Source organism: Drosophila nasuta, chromosome 3 (genome assembly GCF_023558535.2).
Source record: "Drosophila nasuta strain 15112-1781.00 chromosome 3, ASM2355853v1, whole genome shotgun sequence".
In the NCBI taxonomy this organism is placed as follows: domain Eukaryota; kingdom Metazoa; phylum Arthropoda; class Insecta; order Diptera; family Drosophilidae; genus Drosophila; species Drosophila nasuta.
Genome location: NC_083457.1, coordinates 40,481,277 through 40,499,663, shown reverse-complemented (window position 1 = coordinate 40,499,663; position 18,387 = coordinate 40,481,277). Strand labels below are relative to the sequence as shown.

The window sequence follows — 18,387 nt, the reverse complement described above, 5'->3', positions numbered from 1 at the left end:
TAGCTATATTTTATGAGCATTTCTTTCCCACATTATAAGCATTAAAACATACATATGTATCTATAAATAAGTAATTACGATTACTTGTTAATTTGGCAGAAATAAAATTTAATATTAATAATTATCAAACCATATTTTTGAGAGCTTATACTTAACACATTTTAAATACAAAACATCTACACCTATAACTAAAATTTTAATTTTCTTGTGAGTCTATATTTATCATATTACAAATATAAAACATCTATATCTTTAAAAGAAATTCTTAGATGCTTTTTAATATATATACGAATTTTCCCATTATTCTCATCATCACTAATTATTAAACTGTCTCGTTAAAACAAATATGCAACTCCTTCGCGTATAGTTGAAATATTTCCAATACTTACGCTTAAAACGAACTGCGTTTTTTTTTGTCCATTTTTACATTAGTTTTTCCAGTCATTTATTGCCCTAACATCATTATGTAAGCATTGTTTTTCCCATGCACTTTTTTATTAATGCACTTCATATTTTCGCAGTGTTGTCAACTCCCCAACTTCTTTTCAGTTCAAAAACAAACCTGTGCAGTCTCTGAACTCGGGTTCGCACTGTGACAATTTCTATGGCAGGAACCGTAGTAGTTTCTCTCCTCTCCTCTCCCCTCCTCACACTTAGCCCCCGCTGCCATTTGACGTTATTTTTTGTGTGTGTGTTGAAGCCATTTCACGCTTTTACGCCGCAATTGTTGTGGGCAACTGCATTGAAAAGCGTTGCACATAAACTTGCGGCAACTATGACTTTAAAACTAACCCACAATTGTGTTTGTGTGCGCACAGTTTGACAGTGATTGGGTAGCGTTTTATTTAGGCCGGCGTCAAAGCATTGTGTGGAGTACAGGTCACTGAAATGCCTTTTGGGCTGCCTGCCAAAGTTCCATGAACTTTATGAACTCCAATCAGTGCATGTCAAACTGTGTTGCCGCATTACTCATACGCCCTGGGTAAAGATTGCTGCTGTGAAAAACTCATTAACAAATTGCCTAAACTGCGTGTGCGAGTTGTGTGTGTATAAAGGAACATGACAGTCGACAATTTATGTGGCAATTGGCAGTGTCAGGCCGCCGCTGCTCCCCAAAGACAGCTCCACCTGACCATGACGTAAATGAACTTGGACATCAAGTGGGAAAAGCAAACATAAACCGAAAGGCAACACACACACAAACATGGAGAGAGATACACACTCCTTTTACATGCTCCACATTTTCACTCCACGCCGCATGTCACAAAGTCGCAACGTCACGTCGTCGTCGTAGTCGACGGGAATGGCTTCACCCTGACAGGTAACGTTTGGTCGACGAGAAGGAGTTGGAGGCAACTGAGAAGCCATTAATAACTGGGTTATGTAATCGAAAGAGTGGCAAGATGAATGGCGGGATGGAATGGTGGAAATAAAGGCAAATGCAATGCAAGATAAAAGCTACACTTAAGTGAACGGAACGCCAGACAATTGATAAGCAAATGCCAAAAACTTCAGAAACATGTCGAGTCTGCATCGAACATGAATATGTTTAAGCATAAAAGAAGATTTACTTAGTCAAGTTTGACAGCAACTCGTTGAACTACTTTACCACAAGTTGGAGCTAATATTTGCTAATCAATTTGATATGTATTCGATAACAATTCATTAACACATTAAAGTAGATATGGAATTATATTGCATATTATATATATTCAGATAACAAATCATTAACAAATTGAAGTACATATCAAATATAAATAGAATTCATTTATTAATGTCACATCTTAAATAACAAAAAATTAATAAATTGAAGTATATATCAAATATGTATTTCATTAAAAGATTTTATTTGCTTCATTTAATATTTTTGCTAACAAATCATTGAGAAATTGAACAAGAAATATAATACATTGTAGTATAAAATAGTTATTGATCTATGTCTTAATTCAGATAATAAATCATTAACAAATTTAAGTAACAAAAAGCTGTTTATTGAAAAATTTAATTGGCCTAATTTCATATTTTTCATGACAAATCATTAACTCATTCAACTGAATATATAATACTTTGTATTACAAAAAATCTATTTGTTAATTTCATATATCAGATAACAAAACATTAAGAAATTGAAGTAGATATCAAATATATATTTGTTAACAAATTGTATTTGCTTAATTTCATATTTTAGATAACAAATCATAAACAAATTCAAATCAATATATATTATATTGTTACTGATTTTCATATCAATTCAGATCACAAATCATCAACAAATTAAAGTATATATAAAATAATTATTCCTTTTAGAAGTCTATTTCATATTTCCAATAACAAATCATTAACAAATTGAGGTAGACATCAAATAAATATTACCTTCCTTTTATTTCCCAAAGCTGATGTCTATCATCTGTTCAATTATTTGTTGCCAAATCGTTTTATTTCGTTCAAGTTTGTTTCCGCGTTTTAGCCAATCTTTTATCGCTGGACAATTGACACACGTTTGGCTTTATGTCTTCTGTGTTTTTTCTTTGTGTTGTGTGTGCCATGATTTCAATTTAATTGCCATGGCATGGCAAGTGTCAACAATTATCAAGTATACGCCACCTGCGCGGCCTACAGACGTGCGTCAATTGCCGGGGAAATTAATTGAGCGCACTCATGAGACTGCCAATTAGCGGCACATAGCAAATTTATGGCCCAGTCACAGTCACAGGCACAGGCCAAAGCGAAAACTAGCAACACAAATCGAAGCGAATCGCATCGCATCGAATGCGAGTATAAAATAAAATAGTTCATATTAAGCTACTGTGTGAAAACGGCAAACGCGTGTCGAGCCCATAAAAAACACGCTAATAAAAGTCTAAAAAAAATAAGTCGAAAAAAAGAAAGAAAAGCTAAAATCTTATAAAGTATTTTCAGTGACTGGCAACATGAAAATAAACACACACACAAAATGCTGTCCAAAGAAAAATGTCAAAAATTAGCAACGAAAATAAATGAGCTAAATGTGGAAGCGGAAGAGATACGACAGCCATTTGAAGGGGGAAGCTAAAGAAATTGGCGAAAACATTTTCTATAAAGTTGCCAGCTACAAAAAGAAGGCACAAAAAAAATCACAAACTTTTCTGACACAAAAGTGACAAAGTTTTTTTTGTTCAACTGTTTTTTGGACGTTGGCTTCATTTTTTTTATTCGCTGTGTAATTTTCGCTATCTTTGCGTTGACAAATGCCAGCTGAAGCAATCGGGCAAACAAAAATAACGACAATAATACCAAATGGTCATCATAATGTTTTAACTTAAAAACCGCATCCGCAACGAAAACAAAATAACATAGCTTCAACTCTTTCAAAACGAAAAATAAAAAAAAAATACAACCTCGCAAAATTGACGCTAATTTTGACAACAATTTGTAATTTTTTCCCCTCTTCTCTCATTTCTAGCACTTGACCAGCGAGTTGCCCGAAAAAAATGCTGATGGCTAATTAAAAGCCTCAAACTGCCAGCAAGTTAAAACTTTATCTACTGTTCGCTTCTCGCTCTCTGGCAAGCTGATAAGTCCCGCACGGCAATTAAACATTTTTGGTCTCCCCACAAAAGTTGCTTGGATTTTCTCTCGTTTCGCTGTTTGTTTGGAAAACAAAAGATTCTTATTTTGGGGGGTATTTTAAAAATAGCTCTAGAAGATACCAATAATATCAAAAGTATCTGAAAGATGTGTAGTGCATCTTGTGCGACGACAGCGGCAAGTGCTTTCCTGCTTTTGTTGTTCATTCGTTCCGCCTCTTGCGTTTCGCCTGACAAACAAATGGAAATGCTCAAGCAGCCGCTGAAAGCAAAAGTTCTTGTTGCCACGCACACACACACACTCAGACGCACACAGAGATAAAGAGCCAATGAATGAGGCAGAGAGATAGCACCACGGGGGAAAATAGTGTACATCAGACTGAGAGAGAGACGCAAACAAATTACAGCCTCCAAGTGACAGCTGAAGACCAAACACATAAGAACAATGACAACGACGAGCACAATAACACTTTTGCCTAGCCAAAATGAAGAGAAAAAAACACAACAAAGCGCAATAAAAATAAATAAATATTGCCATATTAAAGCGACTAATGAATACCCCTCACATTTTGGATATATACATATAGTGAGCAAATGGCTTTCTCTAATTGTAATTGACTTCAGCCAAGAAGTCATTACAGAAAATATTATATACACATAGTATATGCACTCGTCTTTTGAAGTTTTGCTTGTCAGAATTGGTTTCCATGAGACTATATAAACAATTAGTAGAATGAATATAATACAGTCAAAAATAGTTATTATAGATAGGTCTGATTGGGAGATCGCGAATTTTTAAAATTCTTATACAAGCTTATACGTTTACAAGCTAATACCAAAGACTGTAATTACACCAAATCAGTATTTAACTTAGTATATTCTTTAATATATATGCTTGCAACGCATTTCCATGAAGAGAACTTTAGTATAAAATTTATACTAGTTAATACAATATTTATTATTAATGCACTATTTAATATTTAATTTAGTATATTTCAAAATGTTTTTTTTTTTTTCAACTCATATTTCCATAAAATGAACTTTAGTATAAAGTTAATAGCAATTTATACCAAATGCAGTATTTTGACGAAATTAGTATTTAATTTTGAATATTTTTATATGTAGCTTTTTCAACTCATATTTATCATAAAGTAAATACCAAATGCAGTATTTTTTCGAAACTAGTATTTAATTTAGTATATTTTTAATGTATCTACTCTTATTTTAAAGATATTTAGTATGAATGATCTTTAGTATAAAAACATACTAAGTGCGAGATCTACTGATGACTGAATATTTCTTTAGAATTACACAATTTAAACAATTATTCATTTGTTCAGAATCAATTTTCATATGGGCGTGACATTTATAAAAGCGATATTAATAATACAAAGAAGAAATACAAATGCATATGAATATAAACTCGTCATTAATCTTAATACATTTCGAATAAACAGTTTTAATCATTTGCTGATTAATCTAAAATTGATTTATTTTTAAGCGTCTCAAGTCCAAAATTAACTTTTAATAATGTGCGCTGCAACAGTAAATCATAAAGCAAAAAAACACGATAATAAATTACTTTAAGTGATGATAAAAATCGATGCGATTCCCGGAAATTTAATGAATATGACGAAATTTCCACAATTGGTTGGCTGCTTTTCGAGCAAAGCCTATTCAAATAGCGTTCGTGGAAAACCTTGTGATACTTAAAGCATTCGCAATATCATTGTTAACTGTTGTGCACAGCCTCTACCCCAAGCAACTTGGGCACCTGAACAGACACGCCCCAAAATTATAGGGTACAACTACACACGACTAACAAAGGCAGCGAGCGAGGGAGGGGATGGTAAATGGAAAGAGGCTTAGAATTTTGGTTATACAAAGGATGGTTTTGCATAGGAATGCTAAAAATAAGCCAAGCTTGTAGGGGAATAGAGGGGGAAAAGTGGAGAGAGATGTTGCATGAGGCAACAATAACAAACACAACAGCATTGTTAAAGGTTATGTGGCTTGTGGGCGTCAACGGATGGAGGGAGAGGCGTGGCAGTGAAGAGAGCAATCAAGCGTAGTTTTTTTTTCGGAATTTTTCAACTACACAACGCATGCAAAAAACTACGAATGGCACAAACAGCTGCCCCTAACACACAACAACAACAGCAACAACAGCAACGATAGCAACAAAAAAAGGTAAAAAATCATAAAATGCTTGAATGAAGGAGGCGTGGCAAAACGGGGGGGCGCTCCAATTGTAGCAGACAGCAACAAGAAGAGGAACAAAACGCAATACTCATAAAAATTTTTACGCACATTGAGCAAACGGAAAAAGGAAAGGAAAGGAAACGAAGGCGAGGCGCGCGTGTGTGCCAAAGGCGACCAAAAGGATACCCCATGTCCTTCCCCCCCACGTTGCTCAATCGACCACCTGCTAAGGCCCAAGGACAACAGCAACGTCGTCGTCGACAGGACACAGCTGCTGCGGCCCAATGTGGGCGCAAATTGAAAAAAAAAGGAAAAGGGAACGCGGGCAAAAAGAAAACCAAGACAAATTTAAGTATTACAATTTTTGCACTCGCTTTTTTTCCTGCAACTGGCAGTAAAATTAAATGAAAATTGTTTGCCAACCATATGCAAAAAAAAAAAAGCAACACACAAACGTACGCATATAAATAAAAATATATACACGCATTTTGGATATATGTATATATATGTGGAATAGGATGTGAGGCAGCAATTTGAACTGAGGGCGCACAAAACCATTTGCAATTCGCACTCGGAGTCGCATTCGCATTTACATTTGCATTTAATTAATGTACATTAAATATTTACAAATTGCATTAAATTACCACACCGAGGGGAAGAGAGAGAGAGGGGGAGGAGAAACGACACCCACACAGTGGCAAATGCAACCGCGAGACGTGAGATGAGAATGAAGATGACGTTGAACGAACGGCAATTGTTTGCTCCACATATTTGAGTGGATGAACCATCAACGGCAAAGCCATCTCCCTCTCTCTCTCGCATATTCTCGATCTATCTCTGTCTAATGTTGTTGCCATTTCACATTGCATTTTGCGGTGAATTCGGTGCTAGGCGTGCAAATTTGTTCCGATTTGGTGCGTGTTCCCGCTGCGGTTGCCACTTGTAGGCCAAATGGACTGTTCACATCCACACCACGAGGCGTCACAGTGGAGTCTAGACAATAAACGTGTTAGCACAACTAACCGACATACATGTATGAAATAATTGGAGATGGAAAAACTCGAGAAATTAAGAATTAAAATTACAAAATTATTTTTAAAACTTCTTGAAAACGGCAGTATTAAATTATTTTAATATTTTATAATAATTGCAAATATTTTAAAATTCCAATTTAAGCATTTAATAGTTTCAATTCCTTTAATAGTAAAATAGAAATAACATATTATACTTTCAAAAGAAAACTACTGTCGAGTATGCTCGACTTTGAGCTACCCGTCTCCGATTTTAAATTAAAGTAAAACAGAGCAGTATTGTTCTTAAAACATACCAAATTAATATACCGCCAAATACTATATTTAGTCTATTGGTAAATTAATACATTTAGAATATACCATAGAGTAAAAATATACCATATTGTTACCCAAAGCAACATACAAATGTATGAAAATGTTATTGAGAGTTTAACACACATCAATTTAATTCAAATTTATATTTTGCTTTAAATTTAATTTAAAATTCGACACACTTAACTTGTAGCCTTATTTTTTATTCAAACAACTTTTTGCCTTATCTTAGAAATTTGATATGTACCGAGAAAAAAACAAGGCAGTAAGCTGAACCTATGTCATTTATTAAAATCGAATTGCAATTTTGATTTCAATTTCATTTTTTCCTTTAAATGAATCTAAAAATGTATATACACTCAAGAAAGTGAGTTAAGAAGTAGTTAAGAACTTTACAAAAACTATATTTTGTTCCCCTATCAAACTTTATTAAATTTTTTATTTTTGGGGTTCAAAATAATTTAAGAATTTTGTATGATTTATTGAACTGCAATACTACAACATTTATTCGAACTTAAGCCACGTTTTGCTAAATAATTTAAATAAATTTCTTCTTTTTTTTAAATTTCTTACAATATTCTACAAGCATATAAAAGCCACTTGGTTATAAATCAAATGCAATTTGTCTGCAACTCTTCAATAAAATCAACTACAGACTCGTAACGAATGCCAATCAAAAGATTCATAAAACTGCCGCATATCAAATGTCTGCAGACAGTAAGAGAGCGAGAGAGAGAAAATATTAATATAAATATTTGAAATTCAGAGCAGATACTCAAATGCCCAATCCACTGTGACTCTTGGATTACAGTTTGCTGTTGAAACTGTTGGAATGCATCTCAAATGCAAGTTTAATTAGTTTGAGCTGCTCGATGAAAATGACGTTGAATTTGGCAATTGGAAACTGTGTTGTGGTTGTCAATGACAGGCTACTGATTAAAGCAAGCTGAGACGGAAATTACACTCAACCAAAGCAGTGACAACAACGGAGGGAGAGGGCGAGGAAGAGGAAGAGAGTCACTTCACATTCTGGAAACTGTCGATGCGTAACAATCGTTAATATAATTGCAGTGCAATGGGCAGCTCTTCCAGCCCATTTGGCAGACGTGAGACGCCTCCACAACGCAGCGTCAAATATGCAAAATGCAAAACTGAATATAGACGCTGGCTGTGTGTGTGTGTGTGTGTGTGTGTTTGTGTATCTCATAGATGCAACAGCCACTCAACGCAAAACGTTACCCAGAAAAAAGATAGAAACTCAAACAAAGCCGACGCAAAAATTGTTTTCTTTTTTTTTGGTGCTGACCATTTGAGGTGCGAGGGAATTTTTGATGACAGTAAAACGAGCGAAGCGTCAATTAAAAAAACAGAAAATAAACAACTAGAAAACCGTCCATTCAGATCCACAGGCGATGAATCTCAAATCGCCGAGATACGTCACAGAACATTCAATGTTATTCACGTGGAAATTGCACACTAATGAGCGCAGCTGAACACCAGAGTGGAAAGAGGAAAAGCGCTGCAATCGAGTGGAAGTGGTAGAAGGAATTAGAGATGCCCTCAAGAAGAAGAAGCAGAAGCAGAAGAAACCGCAAACTGAACGAGTTTTGATGCGACGACAACGCACCATTTGATTTATGCCAAGAGGAAAAAGCAGGTGGGCATCAATCCCAAACCCCAACCCAAACCCCAATCACAATTCCATCTCTCCATCCTCCAAGACTGGACGACACTGGTCCGCCTTCGCTTCCGCCTCTTCCTGTTGCAAAGTTGTTGAGATGCAAAAATGCCGATACGTCTATGCGCCGCCTTTTGCTTGAGAACCAAATGCATATTTATATATATATATATTTTGTGTGTGTAATCAACTTCCAGGCATTTCTTTTGAGCAATAAAAAATTGTAATGAAGCGCACAACATAAAACAGAACGCCAGAGTGGACATTAAAAGCGAAACCGGATTGAAGTAGGCGGGCCAAAAGGGATATATACATACTTTGTCCTCTCTTCTCTGGACAGCAGCAAAAGGAAAAGGGAGTGTGAATGGGAATGGGAATGGGGACATGGCAAACGTCAAAGCAGTTTATGCGCGTAATTAGCGGCAATTACCAAAAAGGGGGGCAACACAACGACAACAGAACAGGAGACGACAGAAAGAATCAGAGGTCGAAAGGGTCAAGAAAACAGCAATTCAATGCTTTAAATTAACTACAGGGCGAGCCAAATGCACATAATTAAAGTTATTTACAAATTAACACAATATAAAAGTGTAACAGAAAGCAGAGATCATTTAATTATATTAATATTTTAACACATATCCAAATAATCTCTTCTTATCTTTCTAATTTTACACAACATTCAGCTGTGTTCATTAAAATAGCAGTGCAACAAAAGCATAACTATAAACGGTTTTTTTTTCATATTTCATATTGTTAGTTAGTTATTTGATCGTATGCACTGTGTTTTTGTAAAATGAAACAAAGAGATAAGAAACAAGCAAAAAAAACCCTTAAATTTAGTTTGTTTTTCTGTTTTTTTTTTTATTATTTGGCACGAAAGCCCAAAGTTTTGGCTGTTCATTGAAATAGCAGCTTTTGATTCAACAAAAATATTTTAAAAAACTTATGAATTTCATAAAATTTATTTTTTTTAATTACACTGATATTATAAACCACTTGAATCTAAAACTATTAATAGCCTCAAATTTTTATTTAATTGATTTCCCCATTTTTACATAGTTTCCATTTAACATTGAGCATAGCTTGTAGTAAGCCTTAAATTCCAGCTTAAAGCGTAAGCGTACCTTCAATTGTATTAAGGGTATTCCAACAGCGCTAAGTAGAAATTAACATGACGTTTTTTGCTGCCTCTCGCATTGTTATTTCGTTTCACACGCCTCAAATGGCGTTTGCAGAATGCAAATTACGCTAAGCAAATTAGCGCGGAAGCGCCAAACTGCAAGACAAGACAACGAACCAGGTACAACTAAGGGGAGTGTGGGGTGCGGGGTGCAGTGTGAAATGTAAGACAAATTAGTCCACACAGTCTGCAGTCGGCAGTGGGTGAAAAGTTAGCAGGCAATCTACGTGAATGCGTGAAGCGGGTAGATCGACTCTAAAGCTGAGAAGATAGTGTTGGAAACATGACGGAAGAGTTGGGGTAAATTAAGGAATGAAGTTTACGGAGTCTAAATGCAAATACAGCAACTTACAAAACTGAGAGAATACGATAGCGAAAATGTTTTAAAATGTAAAATACATTTGGAAACATTTTAAGATATACAAAATTGTCAAATGTAATAAAGTATTATATACAAAAGTTAATTTAGTTTCACTATGAAATGAATACAAGATTTTTGAGATCCCACGATTATGATAATGTTCAAAAGTAGCACACATTTGAGAATATTTTAAAAAGCATAAAATAAATATTACTATAACGCCAACTTCCCTTGAGCAATTTTAAACTTATTATGTATAAAACAATGTGGAAAATATTAAAAAAAAAAAAGGATTTAAAGATAATATCGAGAAGTTTTATAACTAAATATACAATTCAATATTCCTATAAACTTAAAATTTAAAATAAAAGAGCAACTAGAGTAATTAGGACATTTTTGGAAATATATTTCACCCAAAAGTCCAAGCAAAGCTTCTTAAATTCTTAAATCTCAATTGAACTTTTCTTCTAAAATTTGGGAAATATTTAACAAAATGACACCTAAAAGTCAATTCAGTTCAACTTTAAATCTTCTTTAAAAATAAGTAATTTTTAATATGTTGTATTTTAAATAAATATAAATGCAACTTATCTTTAAGATATCTTTTTAAAATATAATAATAATTGTAATGGAGAGCTGAATCCTACAACAAATTCTGGAATACTTTAAGACAACTTTGAAACTTCTAGAAAAACAGCAATCGAAGCACTTTGAAGCACATTTGGCAATAACTGATCCTGTCCAATGTCGGCTGAAAATTTACAATTCAATTAAGTGTCAGGCAAAGTGGCAGCTGTTTCTTCTTTTTTGTTTTGTTTGTGGAGTACGTTAAGCGACAGAATTTGTAATAAAGCAATTTGAAAGTGCAACAGTCTCACGCCAAATTGCAGTAGCAGAAGAATAACAACAACAAAAAAGTGCTGTTGTTGCATCAACAGACCGACGACCAGCACTTGCCACAAATCAAAAGTGCTGAGCCCTGACTGAGCACACACTCAGCCTCAGCCTCAGACGAGAGAAGCACCTGCCGAGCATCGACCATCAAGCGGTGAGCTGTGAGCATCGAGCATGGATGGAGTTTGGACATAGCATATAGGACACATGACAAACTGCCGCCACTTGCGAGGCAAATGGCATGGCAAATGAAAAATGATGCCCAGCCGGTGGAAATGCATTTGCCGAATGAGCTCAGCACGTGAAGTGGAAACACAAAATGCACCCGATCCCAGTGGAAACAACTCAACTAAACTCGAACTCAAACTTTATTTAACTCTCTTCCTCCCCCCAAAAAGTCAATATGTTTGTTACATAGTCTGCCTACCTTTGTTATTATATTTGTTATTATTATTACTATGTAATATAAACGCAATATTCTCAACATTTTTTTATTCGCACCACTAATTGCAAAATTTTTTTCTAGGTGAAAAAAGCGATTGTTTTACCCGTTGTTTTTTTTTTGTAATCACATAATCAACAAACAGAGAAATTCAGTTGGGAATTGCATGAAAATTGCTCGCATTTGCATACCCCGTAATTTAAAAAGTAAAGAAAGGGTTTCTACATTTATTAATATTATGAAAGTAAAAGAATATCGTTATTAACTTGACAAGAACGATAAGAAAATCATTGTTGATTTTTACAATAAAAAATATTGAAGTTTAAGTACTTTAACCCTATCTTGACCTCTGTCAATATTTAATTTACGATTCTTTGTATACTTTACAGGATATCTTCGTGTACATCACTCTATCCACGCTTATCTATTTTATGTTCATTAAATATTGTGTGTAGCTATCTGCGATAAAAAGAATTTTTTTTTTTGCTGCCATTTGCTAAAATGAAATTATAAAGTGTTTCTTATTATTATTATTTCTACTGTTCGTGTTGTTGTTTTTGTTGTTGTTCTCTGATGTTGACTTTTTGCTGTTGTGCACTAATTGAAAAAGGCAACAAGAATAAATAATTCATTCTGTACGTGTATTACGCGTATTTACCCTGGGTAAAGTTGCATTTGCTGATAAGCACGAAATCACAAAACTGATAACAACAAGATACAATAATATAGTGTAAATACATATGAATGGGGGGGAGGGGGCACATGTTCTTTCCCCCGGCTAATGGCTGATAAAACGCACTCAACTTGAACCCGACAATTAGTCGTGATAAATGTGAGAATATATCTGAATGTAAAAAAAAGGGGATAAAAAAAAACACTCAAAGTGAAGAAGATATTCCCACATACAGTTGAATGAAATTCAATTCAAAAATAAGAAATAATTAAAAACAAATATGAAACAGCTGTGCATAATTTCATTTCGATTTGCTTCAATTGATTTTAATTCTTTATTAAACAAAGCAATAACATATGCATAAATCTTACATTAGCATACATTTTTAATGCCATTTAAAATTTATAAATCAATTAAGTGCACAAATAAGAAAGATGCATATCAAAATAATTCCTCTTTTTATATATGTAGTTTCTATTGTGCTAGTAAATTATTAATTATTTTGATAGTACTTCAATTATGAGTCTTATATAACTTTTCAAAGAGTTGTACAAATAATCAATTATCAATCGTGGAAATGCCAACCGCAAACATAAATTAATTTCGCACATTCACTAAATTGCGAATTGTGATTCAACTTTCGACTTATCGAGAGTTCTTATCATGAAATTGCAAAAAGCAAAAAACAAAAATATCGCCACGACAAAAGTGACTTGAAAGTTTGTTAATGAAGTGGTATTGAAAAGTAAGAAATAACTGAATAACTGAAAAAATTAGCCACGCTAATTTAGGCAATTAACATTGACCGTTTGCTTTGATTTAATTGAATATTGTTCGGTCACAAGTTTATTAAACTTTTCCACACAAAATTCGCATCATTTCATTATTTTGCTTTGCCAAAGCTCTGACCATCAAATGAGATTTGCTTTTCTGCTCTTTCTGGGTTTCTTGGTTTCTTTCTGCCACACACACAGTAACAGCAGCAGCAATGAAAAAAAGCAGGTTTTCCAATTGGCCTTTGGCATAAGCCAACGCAAAAGCCAAAGCCGGCCCAGAAACAGCTTGAATGGCCCGGCAAACCGCACAAAAGTCGCTCTGACGGCCGAACATGAAAAAATAATAGTATGAAGCAAGTAATAATTACCCGAAAGGGTCGACTTAGAGATACCCTATATTGTGTGGAACAATATTGTACATGAATTCTCTTGGGCAACTTAAGTAATGAAATTTATTTATTAACTTCAAATTTTGGTTCTCTCAAATTCTTAATTACAGCAGTTACTCTTAATTCGAAATTTTTTAAAAAATTAAATTTCTGGTCACACTTTTTACTTTAAATACATACCATAAAATAATGAAACTTGAAAGATCTTGTCGGGAATGTTTGTAAATTGGCAAAACTTTTGTTAAAATAAAACAATAGCTTAATTTTTTATACTTATTAAAAGTAAATAAACGAATTTTAAAATTTCACACTTTTTTACTTCAAATGCATAATATAAACTAATCAATCTTAAAAGATCTTGCCTAAAAGGTCTAAAAGTTTGCAAAAACTTTAGTTAAAATAAGACACTAGATTTAGTTTTTTATGTTTAATAAAAATAAATAATCGAAACTCAATAATTTAATACAACAAATTTAAATTACTTGCATATTATTCTTCAATACTAATATTGTGGATTTTAAAATATTGTAACTTAACTAATTCTTATTAGATATTGATTATTTTAGAAAAATCTTTAAGCTTCAAAAACAAAACTTAAATGTATGAATATATCACAAAAAATCTTTATTTTGCTTTCCTCGATTCAATGCTATATTTTCCAACCAAGTTCCACATACTAATTCAAGCATTCATCACACCCCACTTACTTAATTATTTGCAGGGTATAATGCAAACAAGCGCAATACATACTATACGTTTGTCTTTCTTTTCGTACTTTTTTGTGTTGCTGCTTTTTTTATATTCTGCGTGTAAAATCAATAAATTCGAGCGGGTTCAGAGGTGACGACAACGTCGAAATGCCTCTGACCTTCATCAGCGTCGTTGAGCACTTTAGCGACCTTCTGCAGCTCCCGCTTTTAGCCCCTGCTTTGCCCTCCCCTCTCGCCCTCAAGCTCTTTCAGTGCCTTCTGGACAAGTTTGCAGACTGCGGTCAATTAAACGTATGTGTGTGTGTATTTCTTAACGTATTTTGCACGCCAAAAATGCTTAATTATTGTTGTTGTTTCTTCTTTTTTGCTACTTTTGGCGTGGCTTTTATGCTGCCGGATTTTTGGGGTTTGATTTGTGCGATTTCTGTTTAACTTTAACGCACACATGTGATGTATGTATGTATGTATGTATGTATGTATGTTTGTATTTGTGTTTCCCTGGCCGGCATTGTTAATCATTAATTCCATAGCCAATTTCTTACTTCTCTCTGGCGAATTCTTTCGACTTCCAAACACAATGTTTCAGTTAACATTTTTACGAGCCGACCATCAGAGTTACGTAAGCTGCCTGATTTTCGCGCTGTTCATTTGGAACGCATTAAGTTCGCTAATAATTGGAATTAGCAAAACATCAAAGTTAATATTGTGCTAATTGTAGTGTTTGTATTAGAGGCTAAGCATTAAACTAAAAAGTATAAAAACAACTTTATCCAGCATCATCTTCTACTCAAAGTTATTAAAGGGAATACAAATTTTATTAATGTATTTATTTATATTATTAACCAAGACATAATAGAATAATAAAATACAACAGAGATTGAGAGAAGAGAACCACCTAATTAGACCTTTAGCTCTAATTAAAAGTGCTTTCACAACCCTCTCTCAACAGATATCAACTGCAATCTGCCTTACAGTTTATGAGCCACTGCCTGTAAACTAAGGCTGTCAAACTGGAGCGCACTTGACTATTAATTGGAATTAGCAAACTTAAAACTGTACATGAAAATATAGTGTAGGCATTAACTAAAGCACAGGGTATATGTAACTATAGTTTAAGCATTTAAATACAGTACAGGGTATACATCTAAATATTCATTATCATCATTTCCTTAAATTATTTCCTAAATGCTCTTTTAACCCTTTCAACACATTTCTACTTCAAGCTGCCTGACAGTTTAGCAACCACTGCCCGTAACAAATGACTGCCAAACTGTCGACCACTTGCCTTGAACTTTCAGGCAACAGCGTCAACGACAATTACATTTGTCTTTATTTATTACGACGTTGTGTATGTTGTTTTATTTTGTGCTTGTCTTTGACTCAATTTAGTTTTATGGGTCAGACGGTACTATAAATACGTAATATATATATTATTTTTGGATCAGACTTACCATCTTTAGCTGAAGTTGTTGTTGTTGTTGCTGTTGTAGCCATTGTTGGCGTTGTGCTGGCAGAGGACGATGATGCCGCTGCCGCTGCGCTAAAAAATGTTGTTGTATCCGCAGCAGCTGAGAGGCTACGCGAGCAGTGCATTAGTCACGTTTCTAATTGTTGTTATTGTTGTCCAAACTGAAGTAGCAGTTGATGTTGTTGTTGTTGTTGTTGTTGCTGACGGCGACGAACTTGAACCCGTAACTGTTGTTGCTGATAAGAAAACGTCGCGAAAGCACACACACACACTCGCACACATGCAAGTACGAGGAGAACAGGAAATAAATGCACGACGACAACGACGACGACGTAAGCAAATCACCACACACAAAAAACGCAAACAAAGGCAACGTAACGCAAAACGCAAACGCAACGCTAAACGAAACGCAAGAAGAAGGCAACCACAACACAGATAATAATTTCTTTTTGCCTCACGTTTCTTTTTTTTTCGTTAAATTATTTTACATTTATTTTCATATTCATTTTCACGGTTCATTCGCTGCATAAAAGAAATGAACAAAAACCGAAAACCGAAAAATGAGCTCCGCACACATCAATTAGGCCAACTCTTGATTATATATATATTTTCTTTTTTCTCCCGCTCTCTCGCTGTTGCATTTAATTGATTATTTGTATTTCTTCTTCTTGATTTCTTTTTATCATACTTGTAACGTGTTCCCTCTTTGCGCGGCTCCCGTTACCGAAACGATCCGATTGTTGTTGTTGTCGTTGCTGCTGCTGTCACACATACACGCGTACACACACACGAACGAACATACACATACGAAGACAACTACTTGCACGCTAGTTTGTTGTTGTTTTATGTTTGCGCTTATTAAAGGAATATATATGAGGAGTAAGAGCACAAAAATATATTTTTATATATATATTTATATATGTGTCTTGTAAGCGTATCCGTGGCGCCTAATTAAACATTGTTATTATATTGGCACTTTGTTGCTTGCTGCTGCTGCTGCTGCTTCTGTTGCTTGGCTCTTCTCCTCACACTCAATTGGTCTGCTTGTAGCTGTTGTTGTTGTTACTGCTGCTGCCGTTGTTGTTGTTGTTGTTGGTGTGGGCGCAAACAGCGCTAGAGATATTTGTTGTTGTTGCTGCTACTGCTGTCGTCAGCGCGCATCACGCTTGTGTTTTAATAAAGCACATGCACCTATCGTGCACATTTTTTTCACACATTGCACACGTTTTTTTTACGAACAATTTTGTTTATTTAACAATAATATTAACGCGAACGCGCGGCGTTTTTACCATCGATATGAAATACACTAGAGAGAACGGGATGGAGCCAGCTGGTTATGGTACCCAGCGTGACCGCAATGCGAAAATATACTGACGCTCAGTTAAAAATATACTTCTAACAAATTTATGCATGAGAGGTAAAAAAATTGCGCGACAGTTTGAAACATGTTTTAATTATTTTCTGAAAATAAAGAAAGCACCACATATCAACTATTAATTTCAACATTAAATCTTTTTTAAATGTAACTGAATTGCTAAAGTTCCAATCACTTTTTCTCTTTGTATGTCAAATTTAAAAATAACATTAATATACTTTTTAGTATATCCATACCAAAACTTACATAAGCGGTCATACTTATGTATGCTAACATCGTGACACGTGCTGTTTAGCTATATATCGATAGAAATGTTATGGATGACCATACGCTTTGTTTTTATATGAACATTGCACGACTCAAAAATGCTGGCAGCGAATCAGGTTTCTTGATTTCTTTTAATAACTTACATAATAAATCAGTTTTTTTAATATAGAAATTTGCACAATTATATAATTATGTACATAGCTTATATAAATGCAACTTTAACATTACCAACTTAATAACAGCGCCAATTTGAGTGAAGCAATGTACGTTACTGTTAATTATTCATGGTCTGTTAAGGGTGCGTAAAATTAAATGCATGGTCACCCTAGTGTTATCCAATTGGATAGATTTCCAGCCAATATAGTAATTTGCTGAGGAATTTATTGTTTGTTACAAAAACCTAAGCAAACTCCCTTTAAATAGAGAGTTAAGAATGTTTAAACGTTGCTAGTCAAACAATACGAAAAGCAATGTAATTTGAATTAAGCAAAAAGTTACCAGCTTTTGTCAGCGAGCACATTGGATTGCGCAAAGCTAAATGCTATACAATGACCGACGGCCAGTTGAATTTGAATTTCAAATTACAAGAAAACAAAAAGTAGTCGACAATTTTGTGTGCAAATATTTAAGGTATTAAGAAGCACAACAACAACAACAACAAAAATAAGAAAGAGAGGTGCGAGATTGCCAGCAATTTCTTGTGTGTTTGCCATTAATACACAACAATCCACGCAAATTGTGCTCAATTTGCTGTTAATTTTTTCTATTTCTTTTTTTTTTTTTGCTTGGTATTTTGTGTGTCGCATTCTGACCTTGACGCACAAAAAATATGACACAAATATTGCGGCAACAACAATAAATATAAGTATATTGCAAACTAAAGTGCGGTAATTTGTGGCGAGATCGCTGTCAACGCCTTCTCCTCTTATTACTTACTTTGAGTAATACCCACTTTACTTTTTTTTCGTTGTTGTTTTCGTTGTTGTTGTTTATTATTCCGATTCCGCACGATTCCGTTAAGTGAAAGTTGCCACCGTTTGCTCGCAGTATTGTTGTTGTTGCT

General features: G+C 34.4%; 1 protein-coding gene across 2 annotated transcripts in view; it reads right to left on the bottom strand.

Annotated features, from left to right (window-relative positions):
* LOC132789183 (cyclin-dependent kinase 14) overlaps nucleotides 1-16,996 on the bottom strand; it is a 140,000-nt gene extending 123,004 nt beyond the window's left edge. Inside the window, exon 1 of one of the 2 annotated variants that reach the window (XM_060796994.1) lies at nucleotides 15,666-16,996. In XM_060796994.1, the coding sequence (XP_060652977.1) occupies nucleotides 15,666-15,807 (142 nt within the window). In that variant the 5' untranslated portion in view covers nucleotides 15,808-16,996. The remainder of the gene's footprint in view (nucleotides 1-15,665) is intronic. The other variant, XM_060796993.1, reaches the window with a different exon arrangement.
* Between the last annotated feature and the right edge of the window lie 1,391 nt (nucleotides 16,997-18,387).